The sequence below is a fragment of the Nicotiana tomentosiformis genome, chromosome 1 (assembly GCF_000390325.3).
Source record: "Nicotiana tomentosiformis chromosome 1, ASM39032v3, whole genome shotgun sequence".
In the NCBI taxonomy this organism is placed as follows: domain Eukaryota; kingdom Viridiplantae; phylum Streptophyta; class Magnoliopsida; order Solanales; family Solanaceae; genus Nicotiana; species Nicotiana tomentosiformis.
The window spans coordinates 102,550,681-102,574,661 of NC_090812.1; the positions used below are offsets into that span (position 1 = coordinate 102,550,681).

The 23,981-nt window shown below is 35.2% G+C and overlaps 1 protein-coding gene and 1 long non-coding RNA gene across 3 annotated transcripts; both read right to left on the minus strand.

Annotated features, from left to right (window-relative positions):
• Window positions 1–2,718: 2,718 nt before the first annotated feature.
• Window positions 2,719–11,262, minus strand: LOC104121515 (ent-copalyl diphosphate synthase 1-like). Of its 2 annotated transcripts, none has more exons than XM_009633528.4 (15): window positions 10,915–11,262; window positions 10,698–10,775; window positions 10,518–10,615; window positions 9,702–10,005; window positions 9,386–9,569; window positions 8,038–8,252; window positions 7,802–7,922; window positions 7,596–7,708; window positions 6,764–6,990; window positions 6,161–6,276; window positions 4,965–5,063; window positions 4,363–4,623; window positions 3,815–3,911; window positions 3,272–3,463; window positions 2,719–3,012 (listed from the first exon to the last, which is right to left on the minus strand). In XM_009633528.4, exons 1-15 carry the CDS (start codon window positions 11,027–11,029, stop codon window positions 2,770–2,772), a joined length of 2,463 nt encoding a protein of 820 aa, XP_009631823.1. In that variant the 5' UTR covers window positions 11,030–11,262; the 3' UTR covers window positions 2,719–2,769. The 2 variants fall into 2 exon arrangements, with proteins under 2 accessions (XP_009631823.1, XP_009631824.1); XM_009633529.4 differs by having other exon boundaries at window positions 10,698–10,757; window positions 10,915–11,261.
• A 9,468-nt stretch (window positions 11,263–20,730) lies between these two features.
• LOC104121514 (uncharacterized) lies at window positions 20,731–23,733 on the minus strand. The gene is made up of 3 exons (XR_691956.3): window positions 23,040–23,733; window positions 22,683–22,742; window positions 20,731–20,916 (listed from the first exon to the last, which is right to left on the minus strand). It is a non-coding gene; the product is annotated as an uncharacterized lncRNA (long non-coding RNA).
• Window positions 23,734–23,981: the final 248 nt, after the last annotated feature.

Genomic DNA, 23,981 nt, shown 5'->3' on the forward strand with positions numbered 1-23,981 from the left:
GGTATTGTTGGTTTAGATTGAGTTAATGGTTGGTATTGTTGGTTTAGACTTTAGATTGTGTTAATGGTTGGTATTGTTGGTTTAGATAGTGCTAATGGTTGGTATTGTTGGTTTAGATGTTATATTTGTTGATTGGTGGTTGGCGTTATTGTATTGTAATAGTCTCACAGGTGGTGTAGCTTAAAATTGAGCAGAATTCTGCCCAGTTTTACAGAAAATTCCGACTGATTTCCGACGGAAACAGTCGGACAACTGCCTAGATTTTACCAAAACACCCAGATTTCCGACTGAATCGGTCGGAAATAAAAAAAAATATTTAACAGTTTTCGACGGATCCCGTCGGAAATTAAATAATTTTTTTTTAATTATTAATTTCCGACTGATTTGGTCGGAAATTATATATTTTTATTATTTAATTTTAAATAAATAATTATTTTTATTTATATTATTACGACCGATTCGGTCGGTAAAATTCCGACCACTTTGGTCGGAAATTTGAATATCGTTCCGACTACTTTGGTCGAAAATCACCGACGGATTCGGTCATAAATTATTTTCCGACAAACTGTTTTCCGACCGATCAATTTTGATCGAAAATTCGTAATTTCCGACCGAATTTCGACCGTTTTGACGGTCGGAATTCTGCCATTTTCCAGTAGTGTGCTGCAACGCTGAGACCAGGTCTTTCCTTTGTCATCAGTTATAAAGCCTAAAGGGTATTGAAATGGGAGCATTCATTTTTAGCGCTTTTCACAAGGGTGGGGCATTCCAGTTTGACCTATTGATCTTTTGATCACTAAATGTTGTGGAATAACTGGTAGATTTATCTAACCATAAAAGAAAGTGCTAGAAGTCTTGGCCTTCATTTTGGCTGTAATTTGAGGAGCTTCTCATGTGTATTGGCCAGTGCATGGACTTCCATCCCTAGGCAAATGTTCTTGTTCCTAGCAGCTGCTTGTTTAGTGCTCTATAAACTTTTTTGCATGTCTTCTGTTTTGCACCACAAGAGCTTAAAATACTCCTGGTTTCTGAATATTAATATTATTGGGAATACCCCTTGGGCAATATGTGTTGTGCTAATTGAATTTTGAAAAAGTTTTGACCGTTGAAATCAGGTAAACCCTAGCTCTATCTGTTTCCTTAGCTAGCTTGTGACCTAAGAAGCGTCATTCCTGGAAACTCTTCTTAGTATTTTTTTTTTATATGTTTTATTTTAATTATACATGGGGGGGGGGGGGGGAGGGGGATTAAATGAACCAAGTGAAAGTTCAGCCCGGCAACCAATTTTACTGTCGTAATTCTCCAGTAAACTCTTCTTAGTTCGTAAGGCTTTATTTGGAATTATTACCATTTTGCCAGCCCTTGGTGTTGGCTACTGCTAGTTGATGCCGGGAAATTAGGAATAAAGAGTTTAAATGTATTTATGAGTTAGTAGTTTGAGAAAAATAAGACACCTCTATTAATTTTACGTGTCACATACATATTCATGTTATATTTGTGCATGATGTGTAACACTTTGCTATGGAGCCAGAGACGCTAACTTATTATTTTCGGCCTCTATACAAAAGCATACTCTTCTTTTATCAAGACTCTATGGAGCATTGACAAAATTAAAGTGTTTGAATGCAAGATTAAAGCATGACCATTCACTTTGCTTTTATGTACCATATATTACAAAATATTCACCTTGCTTTTGCTTTGCACTTTCTCATGCTTCGTCGGGAATCTGTTTTTAAAATCTTTTGTGGCCCTTCTAGTCACGCCAATGGCTCTTCTTTTCGTTTTCAAGGCAAACATCATTTCGTATTCCCATTCTTTATCCTCTTCTTTCCTTTTTTTTTAATTCGTCAGAAACTTGAGAATAAGAGAACACTCAGCTTTATATACATCTAAATTTTGAAGTTGTTCAAACAATATTTACTTAAAAAGCTATGGAGTTTCATTAATTATTTATTGCAGATACCCCATTATCTGATTGTTGATTTGTTCTTCTTTTTTTTTTTGAAATTTTAAAGGTTACGTTGTTTGGAGAAAAAAAAAAAACTTTTAAAGGTTGGTAAATACCCTAGTACCAATAATAGTATCTAGTAGGGTGCATACAAAATTAAAAGTGGTTGGGGAAGATTATATATATGTCTTGTCTAACTGATCCTTGCTTGTCCCGAACGGGAAACAAGATCTTAATGTTTTGATCTATATATATATTTCATCTCACTCTGAGGTTGATCTTGATGTGCTATCTTCTGATCACTTTGCCTGCCATTTTTGAATGAGATGGGCTCAGAGGGACAAGCTCTTTTACCATCCACCTCACTTGAGTTGGACCTTTTTTGGCAAAAGAATCCAAACACAAATGTTCTTTCTCAAATGCACCACTACACAAATTTGTTGAATCAAAAACCTCTTTAAGTATGGTAACATTATTTTTTGAATGATATATTGGATCAAAAGATATTGTTCCTTTTTGCTCATTAGTTTACCTTGTTTTAGTAATATTAACCTTCAAATTTTCAATTCAGATCCAATTTACAATTCGTGATTTCGTGTATTTTAACTTGTTATAGCGAGTAATTTATTTTAGCTTTCAAGTTACCAATTCTCCTTTTTATGAGCCTGCAGTTATTTTTTAAATGACCAAAGTGTGTGTGTATATATATATATATTTTTTTCTTTTCTTTTTTCTTTCAAAACGTAGATAGTCTTTTGTGCAGAAAAGACTTACAAGATCAGAATAATGCACCAACATAAACTTGATACACACTAGAATACTTAAAGTACTCTTTCGAAGAGCACTCTGTCAATGTGAAAATCAATTGTTCTTGGATTACAGTAAGCAGCATAATAGAAACTCTTGGCAACATTAAGGAACGTTTGCTTGATGTTGTCATCTAGATCCTCATCTGAGCAATCAGAGCGGGATAGCACGAGCTCAGCAAGTTGTTGCATGTCATATTCTATCTTCATGCATGCCGATATTTCCAGCTGCTTTTCAATCCTCTGATCCTCCGAATTCTGCACCAATAATATTAATTGGCTCGTTTTAACCCGTCCAATTTTAATACAACACGCTCATTTGACCTCCTTAAAGAGATGCTCATGCATACACGTTAAGAATGTATGCACGATAAGAAATAGTGTGTGTATATAACAAATCAATTTTATACAGTAAATATCTTTTGGACGACCTAGTGATGCAAAACATTTCTTACACTGTAGGTCATATAAGTTAAACAACATCTGATCTAAGTTTGGCAGCATATTATCATCTAACCTTAGAATGCTGCTGGAAAAGATGGAGACGGTGGCAAACATTATTGGAGATGTTGAGGAGCTTTTGATACATAGGATGCGACAACAATAGCTCATCTGACATGCCGGCACAGAGATTTAACGTACGAATTAGGAGTTCTGCATCTACTTTTCCCTCGCCTCCCTCTTCCAATATCACCAGCCACTTTTCCCACTGTACATGTTCATGACATTAACAATATTTTCTGAGGTTTCTTTGTCGTAAAGAAAGATTACCATATACTCCCATCTTTTTCAATTTATGTGAACTCATTTGACAAGGCACAGATTGACTGGGCACGGAGTTTAAGAAAAGAGAGAATACTTTTAAACTTGTGGTGTAAGATGAGGCACATATATTTTGTGTGGCTATAAATCATTGCATAAAGGTAAATTGTTTCCAAATAAGGAAAGTGATGATTCTTTTTGACACGGACTAAAAAAGAAATAGGTTCACATAAATTGAAACGGAATGAGTATATTTCAATATTGAACTGCTAAAGAAAATATAGCAAGCAGGACTAACAGTATGACGCAAGTGTTGATGGATGTCTCTGCTATCCGGTGAGAGCTGCTTTAGGGTTTCGAGTAGAGTCCCAACGAGTCTCTGTCCTGTCCTATACCTGCCATTCCCCAGTTCAAAACAACAAAAAAGTAGCTCACATAATCGAAAGGGTTCACCTCTTTAATAGTAAATGCATGAATAGTAACAGTAAGAATTCTTAGGACCACAATCAATAATCTCTTATTTTTAGCTGGAATTATGTATACATATGAGCACATGCTCGCACACAAAAAAAAAAAAATAGTACTATATAAAAACAAAATCACACACATTTACTATTTAGAAAGTCAAAAGAATTTTTCGTTTGATGATATTTTTATCATATATTTTGTAAATATTTTGAATTGTTTACTATTGTGACTTATAATTTCTAATTAGTAGTTTCCAAATATGAAAATTTTATTTGAAGATTCCTTTATCGAAATCTCTAAAGCAAGCATGCCTGAACGTACTGATATACAGATTTTTATTTGAAGTAGGAATTAGGCATCGTAGCTATGGATTTTCACCTAGCATAAGAGTTCAGGCAGTGTAAGCTGCTGCTGCTGCTATGTGCGAAGTCGTGACGAAAAGCAGTCTTGTGTTCCCCAGAGATTTGGGAACTGCCAAAGTGGCGTTTAATAGTCTCCATAATAGCAGCGGTTTTGGCCCAAACCAGTCGCTCTCTGTACCTTTCTGGTTCAAATACACTACCAGTCGCCAAATGGTACATCACCAATAGTCTTCTTTCGCTCAATCCAAACTCTCCTAATCCACAGTCTCTGTACCACCTGCTCGCATGCAATCATCCAAGAATTAGAAGCGAATCAAGATAGGTTCAGCTGAACCCATTGCTTTCTACTCGAATTATATATACAGATATATGCAAAAGACAAAAAAACTAAAATCTATGCATATATAAAGGTAATAATCACTCTTAACCAATTGATCTAAATCCTAGATTTTCCAATGGTAAGAATCAAGAGGATCTAGCTAGCTACCTAGTGACTAGTTCATTTCGTCCTCATTAATAAAATTGTATGCATCAACTTATTATTACTAACCTCACTATTTAAGGTGCATGATCACAACTATTGAAGGTGCATGATCACTCAATATAAGTAAGACTTACTGGAGAATGCTTCTCCACTCAAGCTGATGCACTGCTTGGCAATTGTTGTAATCCAATTTTGCCAGCTCCAGATAGGTGTTATTATTGACAAGTGGCATCCTGACAAGTGAAGGAGTACTTAATTTCAATAAAAATTTACAGAAATATATTTGTAAGGATTGAACTTATATACATTTGTGGTGTAAATTATTTTACACTATCTGAATCAGTTATAAAGTTATCTCACTTTTTATGAACAATGGCCTATATTTATCGTTGTTGTAGATGTAGGAAATTGCTAGCTCAAATGTGAAACCTCCAAGGGATCGGATATAGGGGTCAGATGAGTCCCTCCACGTTTAACTAAATGTCTCTAATTCAAATTATAGGATTAGTGAAATTCCTAGTATGGAGCACTTTCTCCTTAGATGAACACCATGCAATACAAATTTGGATTAGTTATGGTTATAAAAGAAGCTGCTGATTAGGACATTTCAGGAGTTCGTTGGTACGTAGGCCAAACATTGAGTTATTATACAAAACAATCACTATCGCATGGTTGACAACTTGCTTCAACATCGCCGAACAATATTACGGTCGTAGGTTAGTTTCCATGAAAAAGACGAAGAGTGCCTAAAGCTTATTAATTGTCCTTATCTTTGTGGACAGCACTATACTTAAAAGTTTTCTGACAACTTTCTATTGTAGGCGCTCTATTTTTAATGCTCCCTCCGTCTTCTTATACAAGGGTGTTTGATCGAAATTTTAAAAAGCTAAATCTTGGCATATACAAAAAGTATTTTTGACACTTATGATTTTAAGCATTTTATGATAATTTTATGCATATAAAACATATCATTAAAGGTAAAATAAAAAATTTAAATTTAAAAAAATTTCAAATATAAGTATTTGTCTTCTTTTTTAGGCAAGTTTAAAGGAAAGAATACCATATAAAATAGATAATGAAAAGTAGAGAAATTCATAGTTCAATACGTTCTCCCGGTAGAACAAAACAAAACAATCATGAAGACTGCAGACAAAACACAACTTTTGCAAGTAGTTAGACAATTTTATTTGAAGAAAGAGGAAAAAGTGTGGAGAATATCACGGGTATATATTTTGACCTTTTTAAATTAATGAAGTAGAAAAAATGAAGGAAAAAGGTGAGAAGGAAGTAATTTTATTTTTATTAGAGAAACATTAATTGCAAAAAGTACCTGTACAAGGTTTTACCAATCCACACATCATCTTCACCACCATAATGTTCCAGAAAGAACCTTGTTTCTATCCGAGGCAAATTGGCATACCACGGTATGTCTAATGCATATTCTACCTGTTATACACACAAAAAAATTATAGTATTACAAAAAAAGAAAAGAAGAAAATGTGTGAAGGAAAACGAAGTTCTCTAGATAAAGTAGCAATTATTAATTGTCGAATGAAAACCGAAGAGAAACCAATTAATCAAGGGGGGCGCTTGGATTTGACTTAATCGCTAATAAGTTAGTTTTGAAAAAATTGAAAAACAATGTTGTTAAAAAGTTATGCAGGAGGATTAATAGTATTTCTACTTACTCTCCATGTGACTCGAACATCCAACTAATTATAATCAAATATTGGTCAACATACTCAGCCGCTATAACAAATCTCACTAGTCAGTCATAACTTGGATTAACTTTTGGGAGAATGTTTTTGGAGCATATATACTTATGTTGATTTTTTGTGAAATACTGCATTTTGATTTCTTTTAATTTAAATTTCATAAACAATTGGTTTGATTACTGAAATTGTTAGTCTTTTCTTTAAAATTAACTTTTTACCTCTCCGGGGAGATCTTTGGTGATGATCCACTTGTCTAGAAGTTGATTTTGAGCTCGTTTTTCTTGCAAAAAATTGGAGGAAAAGTTCTTGGCATCAGCAAGTATCTTCTCTCCAGGAAACATCAATTGGGAAGCCCTAAACAGATTATACATTCCAGTCACTGCCTGGTTCGATTGTCCCACGAAGCAAAAAAATTCACCCCTGCTCTCAAAGTTTTTGAATACGTCTGTTGGGAAAAAAAAAACTCAGCACTACTAAAGAGTTTAAGTTTCATATAATTACAGCGACAGATCCATAATGGGTTATGCACAACAACCTCAAGTGAATCATTGAGTTCGAAATTGAATATTTGTATATATTTTGGTGAATTTCTTAACACATACTCCCTCCGTTCCTATTTAGTTGTTATACTAAAAATAATTATTCTTAAATACTTGTCCTTTTAGAAAATCAAGAGAGAATTAATTATTTTTTCCATCTTCTCTCTTTGTATTAATTATTCTAGAATTAAGAGGCACGTATACAAGGTCTAGGCCAAAGCTATATATACTACGTTTGTTGAACTCATAGCTTACATTATGGATCCGCATCCGCTGGCAGTTTACATTCTTTTTATATAATCAAACAAAATTGAACTAGCATAACAGCTAATTAATGATAAAAATAAATTCAAACCGATAACCCGAAAATTAGAGTAAATTATGCAACTGATGTAAAATTTATTTACAACATCACGTACGTAACTTAAACTCATTGCTAATAAAACAATGGATTGGTAATTCAATTATATGAAGGGAACGAGACATATGTAGGTTTTGGTGAACTACTAACCAGCAGAAACCACGTAGCCATGCAACCTTAAAAGTCTAAAAGCCATGGCCGTATCATCAATGTCTTGAATTCTGGAATTTCTAGCCCAGCAGATTCCTTTATTTGTCCAATGTCTGCAAATGAGCAGTAGTCCTGTATCATATATACTAGTCCTTAAATTTCTCCTAACTTGCTCAAATGTATTTGTAGGTGTAATTTTTACGTACCTATTGACGTAATCAATACATTCTTTAATTTCTGCCTTAAAATACCGAGAAATTCCAAGTCTTTCCAATCGATCAACGATCCAGATGTGCTCAAATAAGTCCACCGGATATACATTCGGAACTAAATGATTAGCGAAATAAAGAACCAAACAAATATTCATTAAACTTTTTTCAGTTGAATTAGGTCTAGATCTAAAAGGTCTTGCCGTGATTAATTTCGTTGAATACGTACGTACCTCCGCCATTGAATTTCTGAACAGTGTTTGCGAGATAATTGAGACAATTAGTATCATGAGTCTGCATAAGTGCAAAGGCAGTGGAGGATGGAGAAAAGAGGAAAGACCCATCAGCGCACTGCAAGTGAAGTAGTTTTTGCCAGTCCAAATCTGGCATTCCTTCCAAACTGTGGAGTAACGTTGTGGGCACTTTGTGCATTATGTCTTTTGGTATCCTATTGCGCACACACATAATCATTACTCATATCCCATGGAAAATTAAACACATATAACATGGAATAGTAAAAAGAGTTCCACTTTTTATCGCCTAAAGAAAATGGAGAAAATATGTCACTGCTTTTATTGAGTTTAAAGTGAAAGAGGAATAACCCCATCCGTCCTAATTTGATTGTTCATTTGGCAAAGAATTGAAAATATGAATGATTAGTACATGTTGAGAAGCTTATTGGAGATATTTGGTTTTCTTGTAGATATTTCGTTTTCTTATTGTAGAAGGGCAGAATAAAATATAATCTTTTATTGAAAAGTGTAAAAGTAGAGCCATTGGATCTTTCAAGGGTATGTAAAAAGAAGGAAAACTTTTCTTCAAGGAACCTAGACAATATTTTGGGATAATTCACAAAAGAAAGGTAGATTAACATATTGGAATGCAACATTTAATTTAACCCATTGTAATATATAATCTACCTTATTTTATCTTGCTAATACCACTTCTTATGTTAGGTTACATATAGTTATATATTTTTTAAAATATCTAATTATGAAAGAATCATTCTACATTGCCAGTATATAGAAGTTAAAATTCTTATATAATAATTGAGTGTAGTTGGTGAATGTTAAAGTATTGATTACTATAAGATACACTTAGTTGTCAAATTGATATAAAGTAGTACTTTGATCGATATACACTAATGAAACTGGTGCATGTAAATATTTAAGAAAATATGTTGATTTTTCTGAGAATAAATAAAAGAAAGTCAAATAAAAGGGGATGAAGAGAGCATATATATGTGTAATTATAGATTAAATTTATTCATGATAGGAAACATATAAGATTTAAATGACAGGAATTTCGACTAATGAGCTATCCTTTGTTCTTTTGTTCTCTTTCTCGACAAAGAAAAGGAGAAAAGTAAGAAGAGATAAGTCAGGGAAAAACTTACTTATAATTGTATGTAGTTATATGACATTTTTATAAACTTGTATCCATATCTCTTATTCATGTTTAGTGAACGAAATGTGACTTTAATTAATCTCCTAAGATTAATTTGTTTAGCTAGTGCAAACATAAATAAATTGTTCCTGCTCAAGAGTAGTAGGTTTAAGATGTGCTTGACTATATATATACCTTGTAAGTTTTAGATTTCTTCTAGCATATATCTCTCTCAAGACAGGAGAATCATCCGGAATATCAATGCCTATCTTTTTTCCAATCTCAATTAGTGAAGGAAACGCCACTTCAAATCCTATTGGCATATGCCCAGCATTTTCATCTCCAATCTTGCTTAAATTCTCTCTGACAAACGATATTCCTATCAAAAAAAAAAACGAAAAGACAATATATTACATGATTACCTCAACATATGGATTAACTAAATAATGGAGTATAATAATGATGAATGATAACACAAACTAGTAAGCAGTGATTAGGTAAACATCATTACCTAGTTCTCTTTTGTCAGTGTGCAAATTCCAAGATTTCAAAGCAATAACACAGGCCAATGTGTTGATGATTCGATCGTGAGCCAAAAAGATGGACTTGTCACCCCACGAACCATCAGCAAGTTGATTGTTGGCAATCCATTCAAGACTTGAAGGGAATTGAGGAGTATCACTTCCATTAATGTCTTTCACAAGAGCAACCCAAGCTGTGTCATAAGCTGATATACTTATCTCTCCGTCATCCATTGATTGCAACATTAACCGAACGGCATCAATATGTTCCTTTATCTTATTTGATGTGTACACCTTTTATTTAACATAATTTTCCAATTAAGAACAATCAACCACAAAAAGAAAAAAATATTCAAGAATATATGTAGTCAAAGTAGAATGTAATTTAACTTATGGACGCCAAAAGCGTAAAGAATATTTATGTCATGTGTATATTTCAATATGTTGTACCAGGTAGCTTGTTTTATCTTTCACTTCTAATTATCTCTCTTTTTAAAAATAGTTACATGTAATATCTCATAGGTTATACGATAGCTAGTGTAAATATTCTTTTGCACTAAACTATCAATGTATATAGGGGCGGAGTTGGGTGAAGTGAAGGGGATTTAATTCAATCTCTTTGTCATATGAGAATATACTAGTGTAACGGTAATGAGATTGCAAAATTGCTTTATGTCACAGATTCGCATCCCAACAATGATATTTTAGTATCTTCTTGAATCTCGTTTATAAATTTTTGGCTCGTCATAATTTAAACTTAAGGGAAAAGAAGAAGCAAGAGGATTTTCTTTTCTTGGCCAAACCACCTCGTGTGTTTCTTCTTCTTCTTCTGTACTGTCTGCTTCCTCCACGTTGTCGTCCCATTTGATAACTGGCAAACCATTTTTGGACACCTCTTTGTATTCTGCATTTTAATTTGTAACAAATCGGTATTGTCAATAAAAATACAGACAAAAGAAAGGGATAAAAAAAAGTCTAGTTGATACCTTGTGTGCAAGGTCTTGAAACCGCATCGCATTGCGGATTGGAACTGAAACGTACTTGTTCTGTAGAACACCCGCTGCCTATAAGTAATATTGTTTTGTACTTAAACTTCCAATATTTTTTGTAACACTATTACTTCTAGTACTACTCAGTTAAAAAAGAATAACTAAAAGAAAGTGGAAAAGCAGAAGGGGAGAGAGTAGTAAAACTAGAGCTCACGTTTAAGGAACTTATGAGGTTGACTTGCAGAAGAATTCGATGCGTAGCGGCGGGAGCTGAGGGAGAATATTCTGAGAGAAGAGGTCGTCGTGGTTAAATTATATTGACAAGACATGTTTATTCAATATCTTTCTCACTTTTGTTTTTTGGTTGCGCTCTTCTTTAGAAAATGAAGCAAAAAGCTAAAGAAAAATAGAAGAAGAAGAAGAAGAGGAGGAGGAGGAAGAAGAAATAATTCTATTTCCTGCTTTCTTTTTGGGTAGCTATGTTGTAGATTGATATGAGAATGAAGAGGAAAAGTAGGGGAAAATAGTGGTTAAATAATGAGAGGGGGAGAGGGGGAGAGCTGAAGCAGACAGAAATGACTTCCCAAGAGATTCTTTGCCAATGGGTACTTGATTGGGATCATCCAAATTCATCAAAATGAGGGCACTCTTGTCCTTTTCCTCAAGAGTTTTTGTTTTTCTTATGTTGTAGTACTGTAGCGGTACATGTTAATTCTCTTCAAAGTAATTTTATTCCTCGTTCGGATTGTATATCTTTATCATTAATTTACCAAAAGAAATCATTTTATATTCACTTTGTTCTACTTCTTAATGTTTGGAATGAAATAGTGCTGCTTTGAATGCATTCGTCATTTGAAGGGGGGGAGATTCAGGCAACTAGTTCTTTGTCCAATTGTGGCCTAGAAGAAGTTAGTAGAATATGCTAATTTATTGGCAATGTTATGATTATGTCAACAACTTAATTTTCCTCTTTTTGCCTACATCGATTGGATTATATTGGACTGGATCCGTGGTGGTTGCTGTGTGGGCCGTTTGTAGGTAAAGAAAGAGCGGATTAGTAGATCTGGTACGTAACGATTTGGGATTGCACTAAACTGTACATACGCGATTTGTGGTTACTGGGGTGAACAGGTTTTCATTACGTCTATGAATTTAACAGTATTTGGTAGATTTTCTACATTAATTTTAATTATGTTGTGAACCCACATGTTACTAATTGATTCTCTATTTGCACGTATTAAAAAAATAACATTACTTTATAAGTAATTATTTTGTTATAATATTGGAATGTTCCATGATTGCATTTGCAAGCTGTATTTTCATCAATCATCATTCCAGACTAATTCAATTTACCAGAAACAGTATTGAATCCACCAAAAAGTTTTCTCCTTCTTTCTTGTCTTTGGCACTTAGGATATTTCTCCTTTCTTGCCTTTTGCATTTAGGATACTTCTACACTTGATCATCATGGGCAGAAGTAACATTAAATTTTGAAGCATTTTATGTGTAATAATTATTTGATCCGTGCAATAATTTTTGTACGAAAATCTGGAAGCGTGATGCATGTTTAACATCGGACAAGAGTTGCTGAAAGTAGTATCTATAGTTTTACAAGTGATTAAGAGGTAAAGGTTGTGGTAGGGGTGAATGTTCCGTACTTCGGTTCGGTATGTAAAAACTAATATTTCAGTATTCGGTTTATCAAATGTATATACCAAACACTGTACCAAAGTTAGTTCGGTACGATTCAGTATTTCTTATTCGATTCTGTATGGTTTCGATACAGTTCGGTATTTTTTATTCGGTTCGAAGTTATACATGCAAGAATATGGACAATATGGCCGATTGTGATGTTGGTGAAGCGGTAGTTTAGCTTATGTAAATATTCCTCAAGTTTTATTTTAGTACTTTACTAAAATATAGTAATATCAATGTATTCTGATAAACTAAAAAAAAAAAATCTCCATTTTCTTGTTCAATCCCAGCCACTTCAATTGCTTTCCTCTATAGAGAAATGATGAGATATTAACAATAAAGTGTGACATTGTCAAATATCAAGCCTAGTGACTTTTACAGTTCAGTTATATGAAGTACTGCCACTTAAGACTCCAATCTGAAGCAATACATTAACGCCCACGTAACTTTGGCAAAGCACATATAAAACAGAGGCTCAAACTCAAACAAACAAAGACTTCTACGTTAAACAATAATATTCTTTAAACATAAACAAAACAGTTACTCTAACCCATAAATAAATATAAAGAGACTTAAACCAAAGCATATAAAAATAATAAGTCTTTTAGTGGTGACTTAGTGTTAAAGCATTTTCAGCAGTAAAGCACATACAAAATAATGGTGAGTGGTGAGCAATCAAAGCAACAATTATAAGTCTTAAATAATTAAACCTTGTCACTGGGCACTGCTAAAGCAGCATTCATATGTTTTTAAATCAAAGCACATAAAAAATCAATTAGGCTATAAGTCTTAAGATATTTATTTGGGTACAAATACGAGACTTAGAGTTTGAGTTATGAGTTGGACTCAAATTAAAATTAGGCTACTTAATATGCTAAGTTCGATATTTCGGTATACCAAAATTTTAATACAACCGAAATACTGATATTCTAATATCGAAGACCGTACAGAAAACCAACGAACCGAAACCAAAGAACCGAAGTAGTTCGGTTTAGTCTGGTTGCTCGGTTTTTATGCCCGTTAAAGAATGTAAAACTAGGGTGGAGTCTAGACAATTTGGTATGAAAAAATGAGAGTATATAATCAACTAAATAGCTTAAATATAACTGAAAATCAGTCTCGATTACAAACAAAAAACATCAGAAAAATCAACTTAAGTCTGAAGAAAACCAAAAAGAAGAAGGGAGGGAGGTTCCAGATCTAAATACAAGCTAAGGCAACAAAGAAAAGATCGCTCAATATGCATTTTTCTATAGCTACTCATGTCTGGTTTATATGGTAGTGTAATTGTCCTTCTGCTTAGTTGGGTGCTTCTCCACAACGACTTTGGCAGAGATATTCTCTTTTGGAACCACAAAGTTATCAAAATGCTTAGGTGGATGTGTTGATCTGTTGCTACATCTGGGCTGGGTCTACTCATGTATTAGGCTCGTTACATTGCATCCCTTCAAGACGAACCTTGACCCTAATATTCAGATTAGGAAATCTTCGTTGCATTAGTATGTTTGTCTTTCCAGGTAGCCTTGGATACAATCCAATCCGTCGGATAAAAAGTTGATCTACTTGGTGTCCTCCCTTAGAGATGGTGCACTGCTATAGAACTTGTTCACGTTGAAGGATCATAGGACTGGATTGGTGTAGAAGATCAATTGGGGTGATTTGTTGAGATGGATTCCCATGCACTTGCAAAGGCCTGAGACGAAAGACATCGTGAATTCTGGAGGAAGAGGAAGATATAACTTATAAGCAACTTCACCAACACGTTGAAGAATCTCAAAGGGACCAAATAATCGACGTCTGAGTTTGCTAAAACATTGGAAGCGGATGAAAAGCTTCCTGTAGGGGCAAAGACAGATATACTCCCTGTCACCAACTACGAAAGTCTACCAAGGACTTCATTCGCTCCTAAGCTTTCTTATGATGATCCTTGAGAATGGCTAAGGTTTCATCTTGCTGCCTAAATCTCTCTACCACAACAGGGTTATGTGAGGAGTCGATAATGAACCTAGTGATGGTAGGAGGGGTTCGGCCGTAAACCACTTCAAAGGGGGTCATCTTAGAGCCATGTTGAAAGGAGGTATTGTACCAAAAATCTGCCCAAGGTAATAACTTAAACCATATAGCTTGGAATCAACAAAAAAGCAGCATAAATAAATCTCCAGGCATTGTTTTAAACCCAGAGTTTGGCCATCGGTCTGAGGATGGTAGGGAGAATTTTGGCATAATCGATTGATCTCTTTCCAAAATTTAGAGAGAAAAATAGGATCACGGTCAGTTATGATTTTTGTGGGAAATCTACAGAGACCAATAAATTTATGAACAAATAATTCAGCAACTTTCTAGCTCGTGAAGAAAGTAGGTAACGCAATGAAATGACCATACTTCGACAAGCGATACACAATAACCAAAATAATAGTGTGACCATTGGAATAAGGCAAATCGGTAATAAAGTCCATAAAAATCTTTTCAAAGATCACCGAAGGAAATGGAATAGGTTGAAGGAGACCAACAAGCTTGAATGAAGAATATTTCATGGACTAACAAGTTTAACACTCCTGAATGAAGTGTTTAACATCTGCACGTATGCCTTTCCAATAAAAATTGGAAGCTAATAAATAGAAGGTACGAGCGACACTGGCATGACCACCCACTTTGGAAGCACGAAAATCGTGAAGCAAGAGATGACGAAGGTCACGATCTTGTGGCACCACTAGTCGATGTTTATAAAAAGAAGCCGTTCAAGAAAAGAAAAATGAGGAAGTGTAGTCGGATCAGTTGCAAGATTGTGTTGTAACTCTAGCAAGTCTGGGTCTGTTAGGTTCCTTTAATTTAACTATCAAATTAAATTCAAGGATAGAAAAAGAAAGAGATTGAGAAGTGGGCAGACATGAAAGGGCATCACCTGCAACATTAAGCTTTCCAAGACGATATAAAATGTCAAAATCATAACCAATTAGCTTAGTCAACCAATATTATTGTTCTGGAGTTGTATCACATCGTTCGTGAGTGATTTAAGAGGCTGATATCAATAATAATCAAGAACTTATGCCCCAATAGGTATTGTCTCAATTTTTTTACCACTTGAATGATAACAAACAATCTCTGTGGTAGATTGAGGCTGACTGCATTTGAGGGGAGAGCTTCTGGCTATAGAAAGTTATAGGGTGACCATCTTGAGTAAGAACAACACCTATGACAGTCCCATATGCATCTGTTTCCACGGAAAAAAATTTCTTAAAGTTTGGTAAACAAAGAACCAGAACAGAGCCAGAAGCTCTGTTCAACGAAAATTGTCTTTCATGAGAATATCAGTCAAAGATAAGGCTAGGTGGGCATAGCTATTAAAAATTGACGACAATAATCCGTAAGCCCGAGAACGCTACAAACCTCTTTGACAGATGAAGGAGGAGGACATGTCTCAATAACCTGAATTTTTGAAGGATCCACTTGTAACCTCTTGGCAGAAATGATATGCCCAAGATAATCAATCGATAACTGACCAGATTTGCATTTAATCATTTTACAATCAAGGAATTCTCACAAAGGACCTCAAATATCAATTAGAGATGATGAATGTGATCTGGCCAAGGACTGCTATATATGAGTATATCGTCTAAAATACCAACACAAAACAATAAAAGAAGGTCTTGAAGAGGAAATTTATGGTAGCTTGGAATGTCGAAGGTGCATTAGACAACCCGAAGTGCTTAACAATGAATTCATAATGTATTTCGTATGTTCGAAAGCTCGTCTTTTCAATGTCAGAGGGGTGGACGTGAATGTGATGATAACGTGCCAACAAGTCCAGTTTGGAGAAAATATTGGCATCGTGGAGTGTTACGACCCGAAATTCTCGCCTTCGGACTGTGATGACGCCTAAGATTTCACTTGCAAGGCAAACCAACGTTAGAATAATATTATTAATTTTTAAAATAATTTTTAAAATTTATTAATAACAAAGAACAATTGTGGAAGTAAATTCAGAAATATAGTGAATAATCTATAAAAACAACGGTGTGGGTCTTCAGAAGGTGTACCACTAAAGTGAACTGGAAAGAGCTTAGTAAACTTATCTAGTCTCAATAAGGCCTCAAAAGATATGGCGGGCCTATCACCAGTCTGTGCCGCAACAACTGGCTGAACTACCCCAACTGGCGGGGCTGCTGGAGCCTGATTCTGGGGAGCCATTTGCTCCGGAGCGGGAGTAGTGGGAGTTTGTGCTCCTCCCCCAGCCTCACTGGAAATGTACCACTGGAAATGTACCATTCTGGGCCACGCCCTCCATAAGACTTATCAAACGGACTAGAGCGTCCTGAAGTACTGGAGTGGCTATGAATCTTTCCGGGACCTTAACTGGTCAAACTGGTACATTCTGAACCGGAACTTCCTCCTGAAGATCCACCTGAGGTTCTATAACAAGTGCAGTTGCTCGAGCTCTGGACTGAGCTCTACCTCTGCCTCGGCCTCGGCCTCTAGCACGATCTTGGCCTCAACCTCTACCCCTGGCCATAGTTGCCACCGGAAGCTCTGGTCCCTGTCCATCGGTAATGGTATTATGTATTCTCACCATCTGCGAGAGAATAAGAGTAGAATGATTCAATCATCGATGATAGAATAAAATCGCACGACAGAATAAGAAAGAAGTGATAATGTTCCTAAACTTCATAGCCTCTGAGAGATTAGTACATACGTCTTTGTACCGATCTTTCAGGCTCTACTAAAGCTTGCTCATGACTCGTGAGACCTATGTAACCTAGTGCTCTCATACCAACTGTCACTACCCGAAATTCCCACATTCGGACCGTGATGGCGCCTAACATTTCACTTGCTAGCCAAGCCAACGTTAGAATAATATTATCAATTTTTAAAATAATTTTTAAAATTTATTAATAACAAAGAACAATTGCGGAAGTAAATTCTGAAATATAGTGAATAATTCATAAAAATAATGGTGTCTAAATACCATTCCAGAATTGGTGTCACAAGTGCATGAGCTTCTAGAATAAATACAAATAAAGGTCTGAATAAAATATAGCTGTCTAGAAACAAACACACAGCTAAAGTAAAATAGACGGGGACTTCAAAACTCCGGACGTTGTGCAGTTATACCTCAAGTCTCCTCTGAGTTGTTGAAATCCGAGCAAGTCTATGGTACGCCGCTGGGACCAACTCCGAAATCTGCACATGAAGTGCAGAGTGTAGTATTAGTACAACCGACCCCATGTACTGGTAAGTGCTGAGCCTAACCTCGACGAAGTAGTGATGAGGCTAAGGCGGGTAACTTACATTAACCTGTACGCAATATTAGTAACAACAACAAATAATAGAAATAAATCAAGTAACTCATTTATAATAATTGAAGCCAACTCAGCAGTCATAACCGATTAGCATTTCTATCAATTTCCGTTGCAGCGTACAACCCGCTCTCACAATATATTCTCATTCAATTCTGTTGCAGCGTGCAACCTGCTCTTACAATATATTCACATTCAATTCTGTTGCGGCGTGCAACCCGCTCTCACAATATATTCATTTTCAATCCTCTCATATAATTATTTTTAATCAAGTATATATATTTACTTTTAAATAAGTCTATTGCGGCGTGCAATCTCATCCCCCAAATATTGACTTTTAATAAGTCTATTGCGACGTGCAATCCGATACTCCAAATATTGAATTTTAATAAGTCTGTTGCGGCGTGCAACCCGATCCTCCAATATGGACTTTTTAATAAATCTGCTGCAGCGTGAAATCCGATCCTCCAATATATCCATTTCAATCAATTCTGTTGCGGCATGCTACTCGATCCTCCAATGTATCCATTTACCAATTCTTATAGAAGATATTTTCCCAATAAATGCAATAATTAATATAAAATTATAAAACAACAAACATACAATAATTATGATTTGATTATAAAACAAACAATGACAAATAACAATTTATTATGGAAATCAAGGAGAAAATAGGCAGTTTAATATTTAATATGCTAAATGTCAAGTAGCAATTAATGCACATAATGTAAATAAGTATGTAGCAATTATTACAGGAATTCAAGAATTAATATTTGACAAGGAATTATGAGTGAAATAATTAATATAATAAATAATTCATGATTTAAAACAATTTATAATTTTTCAAGTAATTATACAAATAAATAATTTGACGACGTATAGACACTCGTCACCTCGCCTATACGTCGTTCACATGCATTTCACATAGCAAATAGTATAAGGATTCTATTACCTTAAGTCAAGGTTAACCACGACACTTACCTCGCTTTGTAAATTCCAATACGAATACGAATCATAGGAATTAATTCCATATGAATTTACTAATTTTCCGGATAAAAAATTGAAATTCATTAAAATATTCGATAGTGGGACCCACGTCTCAAATCCCAGAAAAACTCGCAAAATCCGATGACAACTGGTGCTCAAAACAACGAGATTTTCTAAGTTCAAAATCATCTCGTAGCCTATCTGAAACTCACCCGAGCCCTCGGGGCTCCAAACCAAATATATACCCAAGTCCTAAAATATCATACGAACCTGCTCGCGTGATCAAATCGCCAAAATAACATCTAGAACTACGAATCGGACATCAAATCAAAGGAAGTTTTCAAAAAAACTTCAAAACTTATATTTTCACAATTGGACGTCCGAATCACGTCAAATCAACTCTAATTCTCACCAAATTCGGCAGACAAGTCATAAATATTATAGTGGACCTATACCGGGCTTTGGAACCAAAATACTGATACGGGGTCAAAAAATCCATCATTAGTAATTTCTTAAAATTCATTAATCTTTCAAGATTTTAAATTTTCATCAAATTTCCATATCTCGGGCTAGGGACCTCAGAATTTGATTCCAGGCATACGCCCAATTCCCAAATCAAGATACGGACCTACTGGAATTGTCAAAACACTGATCGGAGTCTGTTTGCTCAGTTGTATTTTAAAGCTCTATTTCACATTTTAATCTATTTTTCTCATAAAAACCTTCCAAAAAATTGTACGGACTGTGCACGCAAGTCGAGGAATAATAAATGGTGCTTTTCGAGGTCTTAGAACATAGAATCACTTATTAAATTTAAAGATGACAATTTGGGTCTTCATATGAAATCCATCAAATAACTCATCAATGGTAGGGAGAATGTAAGGCTCCGTAAAACTTTGTAAAGGAATTTAAGGTTTTGTGGTGACGAGCTAGGCTTACGTGTTTGAGGATTGTAGACTTTTTGGGTTGAAGAATGCACTGAGGAGTTGATGAAAATTGTTTGCAGAAAAAGGCAATTATGCGGTCTGTGTCGCGACCGCAAAACCGTTTTGTGGGCCGCATAATCATCGCAGAGTTGAGCAGGGAGTTTGTTGAATATTGAAGGTCGTTTTGCGGTCCATTAAGCGATCCCATAGTTGTTTTGCGGTCCGCATTTTTCGTCACAAAATTGGCATGAAGAATTTCATTGGGCGAGCGGCCGCATATGTGGTCTACAGACCGCATACCGGTCGCACTTAGGATCATTCGTCCTCGAATGAGGGTTAGGGAAAGCCACAAAACACCCAATATGACATAGCTCTTTATTCACATTCCCAAGTCTCGTATTTGACTAACTCCCTGAATATTCCAAATATTTTGACAGAGTTTCCCTTATAATTGGGCATATCTACCTATCAGAAAATATCATAAATCAATCCTAACAACATATAGATAACACCACATTGCACCATATACATGAAAACAACACCAACCATGACTCCCGAGGCTAACTCTATGACATTGCTTACCTTAGTCGTATCCTTGAATTTTCCTTCGTCCATTACAAGGACAACTGGGCACCTCACACATTATGCCTAGTATGTGCGTCATTCCATTAATCCCTAGGCCTTTCTCATTTCGTAGAACAACGTGCAAATATTCCTTGATATTGATAAAAGAACTTCTAGACTAACTCGAAACCTTAACGCACGATCGATGATAGAAGAAGAGAAATATTTCCTAAATGTCGTTGTAGCCTTCATATTATAAGTGTGGTCGGAAACAAACCGATAAGAGGGACTCTACCGATACATCTCCATGACATATTAGGACTCCTAAACCATGCTCTGATACCAAGTATGTCACGCCTCGATCTTGGGGAGCATGACCGGCGTTCAACCGAGTAAACCCAGTCGAGCAAGCCTACTTTACATCAACATCTCATCATAACTCATTCATGATTTATCAAAACATCATTAGATTGTGACTTTTAAATTGAATACATTTAGTTCAATGGCTTACAATCTTTTTTATGATAGGTGCGTAGCCTCATAAATACTGTGAACATAAATACATGATAAAACTCAAATCTTTAATTACATGACCCACAATGTACATGGAGCTTCTATGACAATAGATACCTAAGTACATAAATCAAACAAGACTAGAATACCCATTGGAACTATAGCGGGCTCACCATTATCTGTTGGGGAAGAAGGTGTACTGCTATCACTGATCAATGCCACCTGCTGTAGAACCACCTGCATCCATTAAAGATGCAGTGCTCCCAACAAAAGGGACGTGAGTACATGTGGAATAGTACTCACATGCAAGGCAAACAGAACAACATATGAAGTTATGGTAACTCAAATAAGAGGCAAATGAAGTACATCAAGAAACTACGAAAACATCCCATTGAATCACATTTCAAGTCTTATTATACTTGCATCATTCTAATCTTCTTTTAGGATCAACTGAGACATATGAACTATACGTGGAATACATAATATAATGTAATTGAAACAACATGTACAAACAAGGGCAATGAAAGAAGCACCTATTGTTTGTGTTAGTAATGCGTCTTACTAGACCGTTCATATCCCTATCTTATTTTACACCTATACATTTCATACACAATACACCTATGCATTTCATAGACCGTCCATAAGATTCCATACACAATACACCTATGCGTTTCATAGACCGTCCATAGGATTCCATACACAATACACATATGTGTTTCATAGACCGTCCATAGGATTCCATACACAATACACCTATGCATTTCATAGACCATCCATAGGATTCCATACAATGCACCTATTTCGTAGCCCGTCCATAGGATCACATATACAATACACCTATGCGTTTCATAGACCGTCTATAGGGTCACATATACAATACACCTATGCGTTTCATAGCCCGTCCATAGGGTTCATAACACATCATTACGCACATAACCATATATAAAATCAAAGTGACATGATTAACATTACATTTAAGGTCGTAATTTTCCATATCATTAGAATACTTCATGTTCATGCTCATCATGGAGAAACAAAGATCATTACATTAGTACATGCATGGTGAATCAATAAGTCGATTTCAATGGCACATGAGAACAATTTATTTTCTTAAGGTTCATCATCATTTAGCATATGACATCTCCCTTTCATCTCGTTATTCACTCACTTGTCAAGTTGAGGTCATTAGCTAAGTTCATAATTCTTGGGGACTTAACATCGAAGTCATTTTCATTTATTATTTTAGAAGTATACATACAATGATTGAAACCATTGGAACATACAATGCCTCATAATTCTCATTTTGGCAATGCGGCCACATTTATCATATCTCATACTTGCCTCTTTCACGTTTAAGCCTTATCATAGGTTATCAAAAATAAGAGCATTGAGTTTCCTTTCCAAAATTAAGCATAATAACATTTAAAACATTTAGGAAACCATAGCCTCTACTCATGAGGAAGTAAGAGCTTACAACACATTGGAACAAAAGTACAAATACGTTCATCTCATAACCTTTCACACCATCTCTTACTTCATTAGTACTTTCAACTACTTATAACATCGTTATTTCATTGTCACTCTTGGCCAAACATATGATTCTTCTTTCATGGAACAATGACCGTATTTTATATTACACACACTCATTTTTTTACTTCCAAGGATCATCCTCATAAATATCAACATATAGAATTTTCTGGAAATCACAACTTATGTACCACATATGAATAGTTAAGAGTCTTAAGCATTAGATTTATTACACAATTTAGCGTAATAGCTTTAATTTGAAACATGACTAGAAGTCATAACATTTTAATACGCAACTCATACTTTGAACACATTCCCGAAGGATAACATAACATGATAAGAGCATTCAAAACACATATTGAACATATCTCTTTCGGCACAAAGTTTATTCGAAATAGTCAATTTATAATTAACAACTCGGGACTTACAAGAATATCGTGAGATTCAATTCTAAGAGAGAAGTTTAGCCAACATACCTTGATTGAGCATCCCTTAAATTACCAAAATGTCCGAACACTTCTAGAAATTCCAATAAACTAGAGATATAACAAAATTGAACCATAATTAGGGAGAGATTCATGGTTTCATCTCACTTAGGTATTTAATCAAGCACTAGGTGTGCAAATTACACTACAAGATTCTTCTATAAGATTTCCTTCACCCCACAACCAATTAAATACCAAGAGTTTACTCCTTTTAGTTAAATAATCTCCCTGCCACCCTTATGGGTACATTCATGCACAAAGAGTACCTCCCACACCTAAATATCATGCTTCTCATGACCTATGTTTAGTCCTAATTCCAAATTTTAGGGCTAGGGAGTAGAACTTTACCTGTTAGATAAAGATCTTGTGATTGGATTCCTCGATTCTTGAAGATTGGGGCAAAAATAGATGATTAGCATTCTAGGTATTCTCCTTCTCTCTCTAAAATAGCTCTTTCCTCTCTGTAAAAAAATCAGATTTTACCTTGTCAATTATGTGGTAGCAGAATTGTTATGTGGGCAGTAAAATCATTTTGTGGGCAGCAAAATTAATTATGTGGGCAGCAAAATATTTTTGCGGCACGTAGAATGGTTCTGCTCGTTGCAGAAAAGTTCTGCTGGCCGCATAATCATTTTGTGGGCCCCAGATGCCAGCATAATTGTTTTTTTAAAATTTTCCCATTCTCTGCTCCACTTTGTGATGATTATGCGGTATGCGAAACCATTCTGCGATCGCAAGATTGACCGCATTATCGCCTTCTTCTGCTAAAAATTCCCTTCAACACTTTAGTGCATTCTTCTACCCAAAATGTCCATATCGCGGCTCATTTTCTACAATCTTCAAACCCATTATCCTACCTCGGTACCACAAAACCTTAAATTTATTGGCAAAAATTTACGGAGCCTTACAAGTGTCAAGCATTTCAGAGACTAACCGTTCAATCTCGACTTTGTTAGTCTCGATTTTAATGATGAAAAATAACTTCCTCCTGTTGCAGGTACCTAAAATCAAGGAGGAAAGAAAGGAGAAGAATATTGTCTCTAAATAATAAAGATTGCAAAGCAAAATGGTTAAGAAAGGAAGATTAAATAAACTTGAGATCTGGAGGATATTTATAGAAGGAAGGATAAATCAGCAAAATTAATCCAAACGGAAAATTTTCCTTTGATTATCAATCATGGCTGCCAAAGAAAATCATATCAAGTACGAGATATGCACAACCAATCATTCACGCCATCTAAGAGTAGTTAGCTAGTTATACCGAGTTTCAAGGATTAGATGTCGGAAAGA

Bases quoted from the DNA above. Each gene is read 5' to 3' on its own strand.
- LOC104121515 (XM_009633528.4), bottom strand. From the start codon at position 11,029: ATGTCTTGTCAATATAATTTAACCACGACGACCTCTTCTCTCAGAATA. The intron at 9,570-9,701 runs GTAATGATGTTT...TTTTTTTGATAG, and splicing joins CACTGACAAAAGAGAACTAG to GAATATCGTTTGTCAGAGAG. The intron at 3,013-3,271 runs GTTAGATGATAA...TTATTGGTGCAG, and splicing joins TTTTCCAGCAGCATTCTAAG to AATTCGGAGGATCAGAGGAT.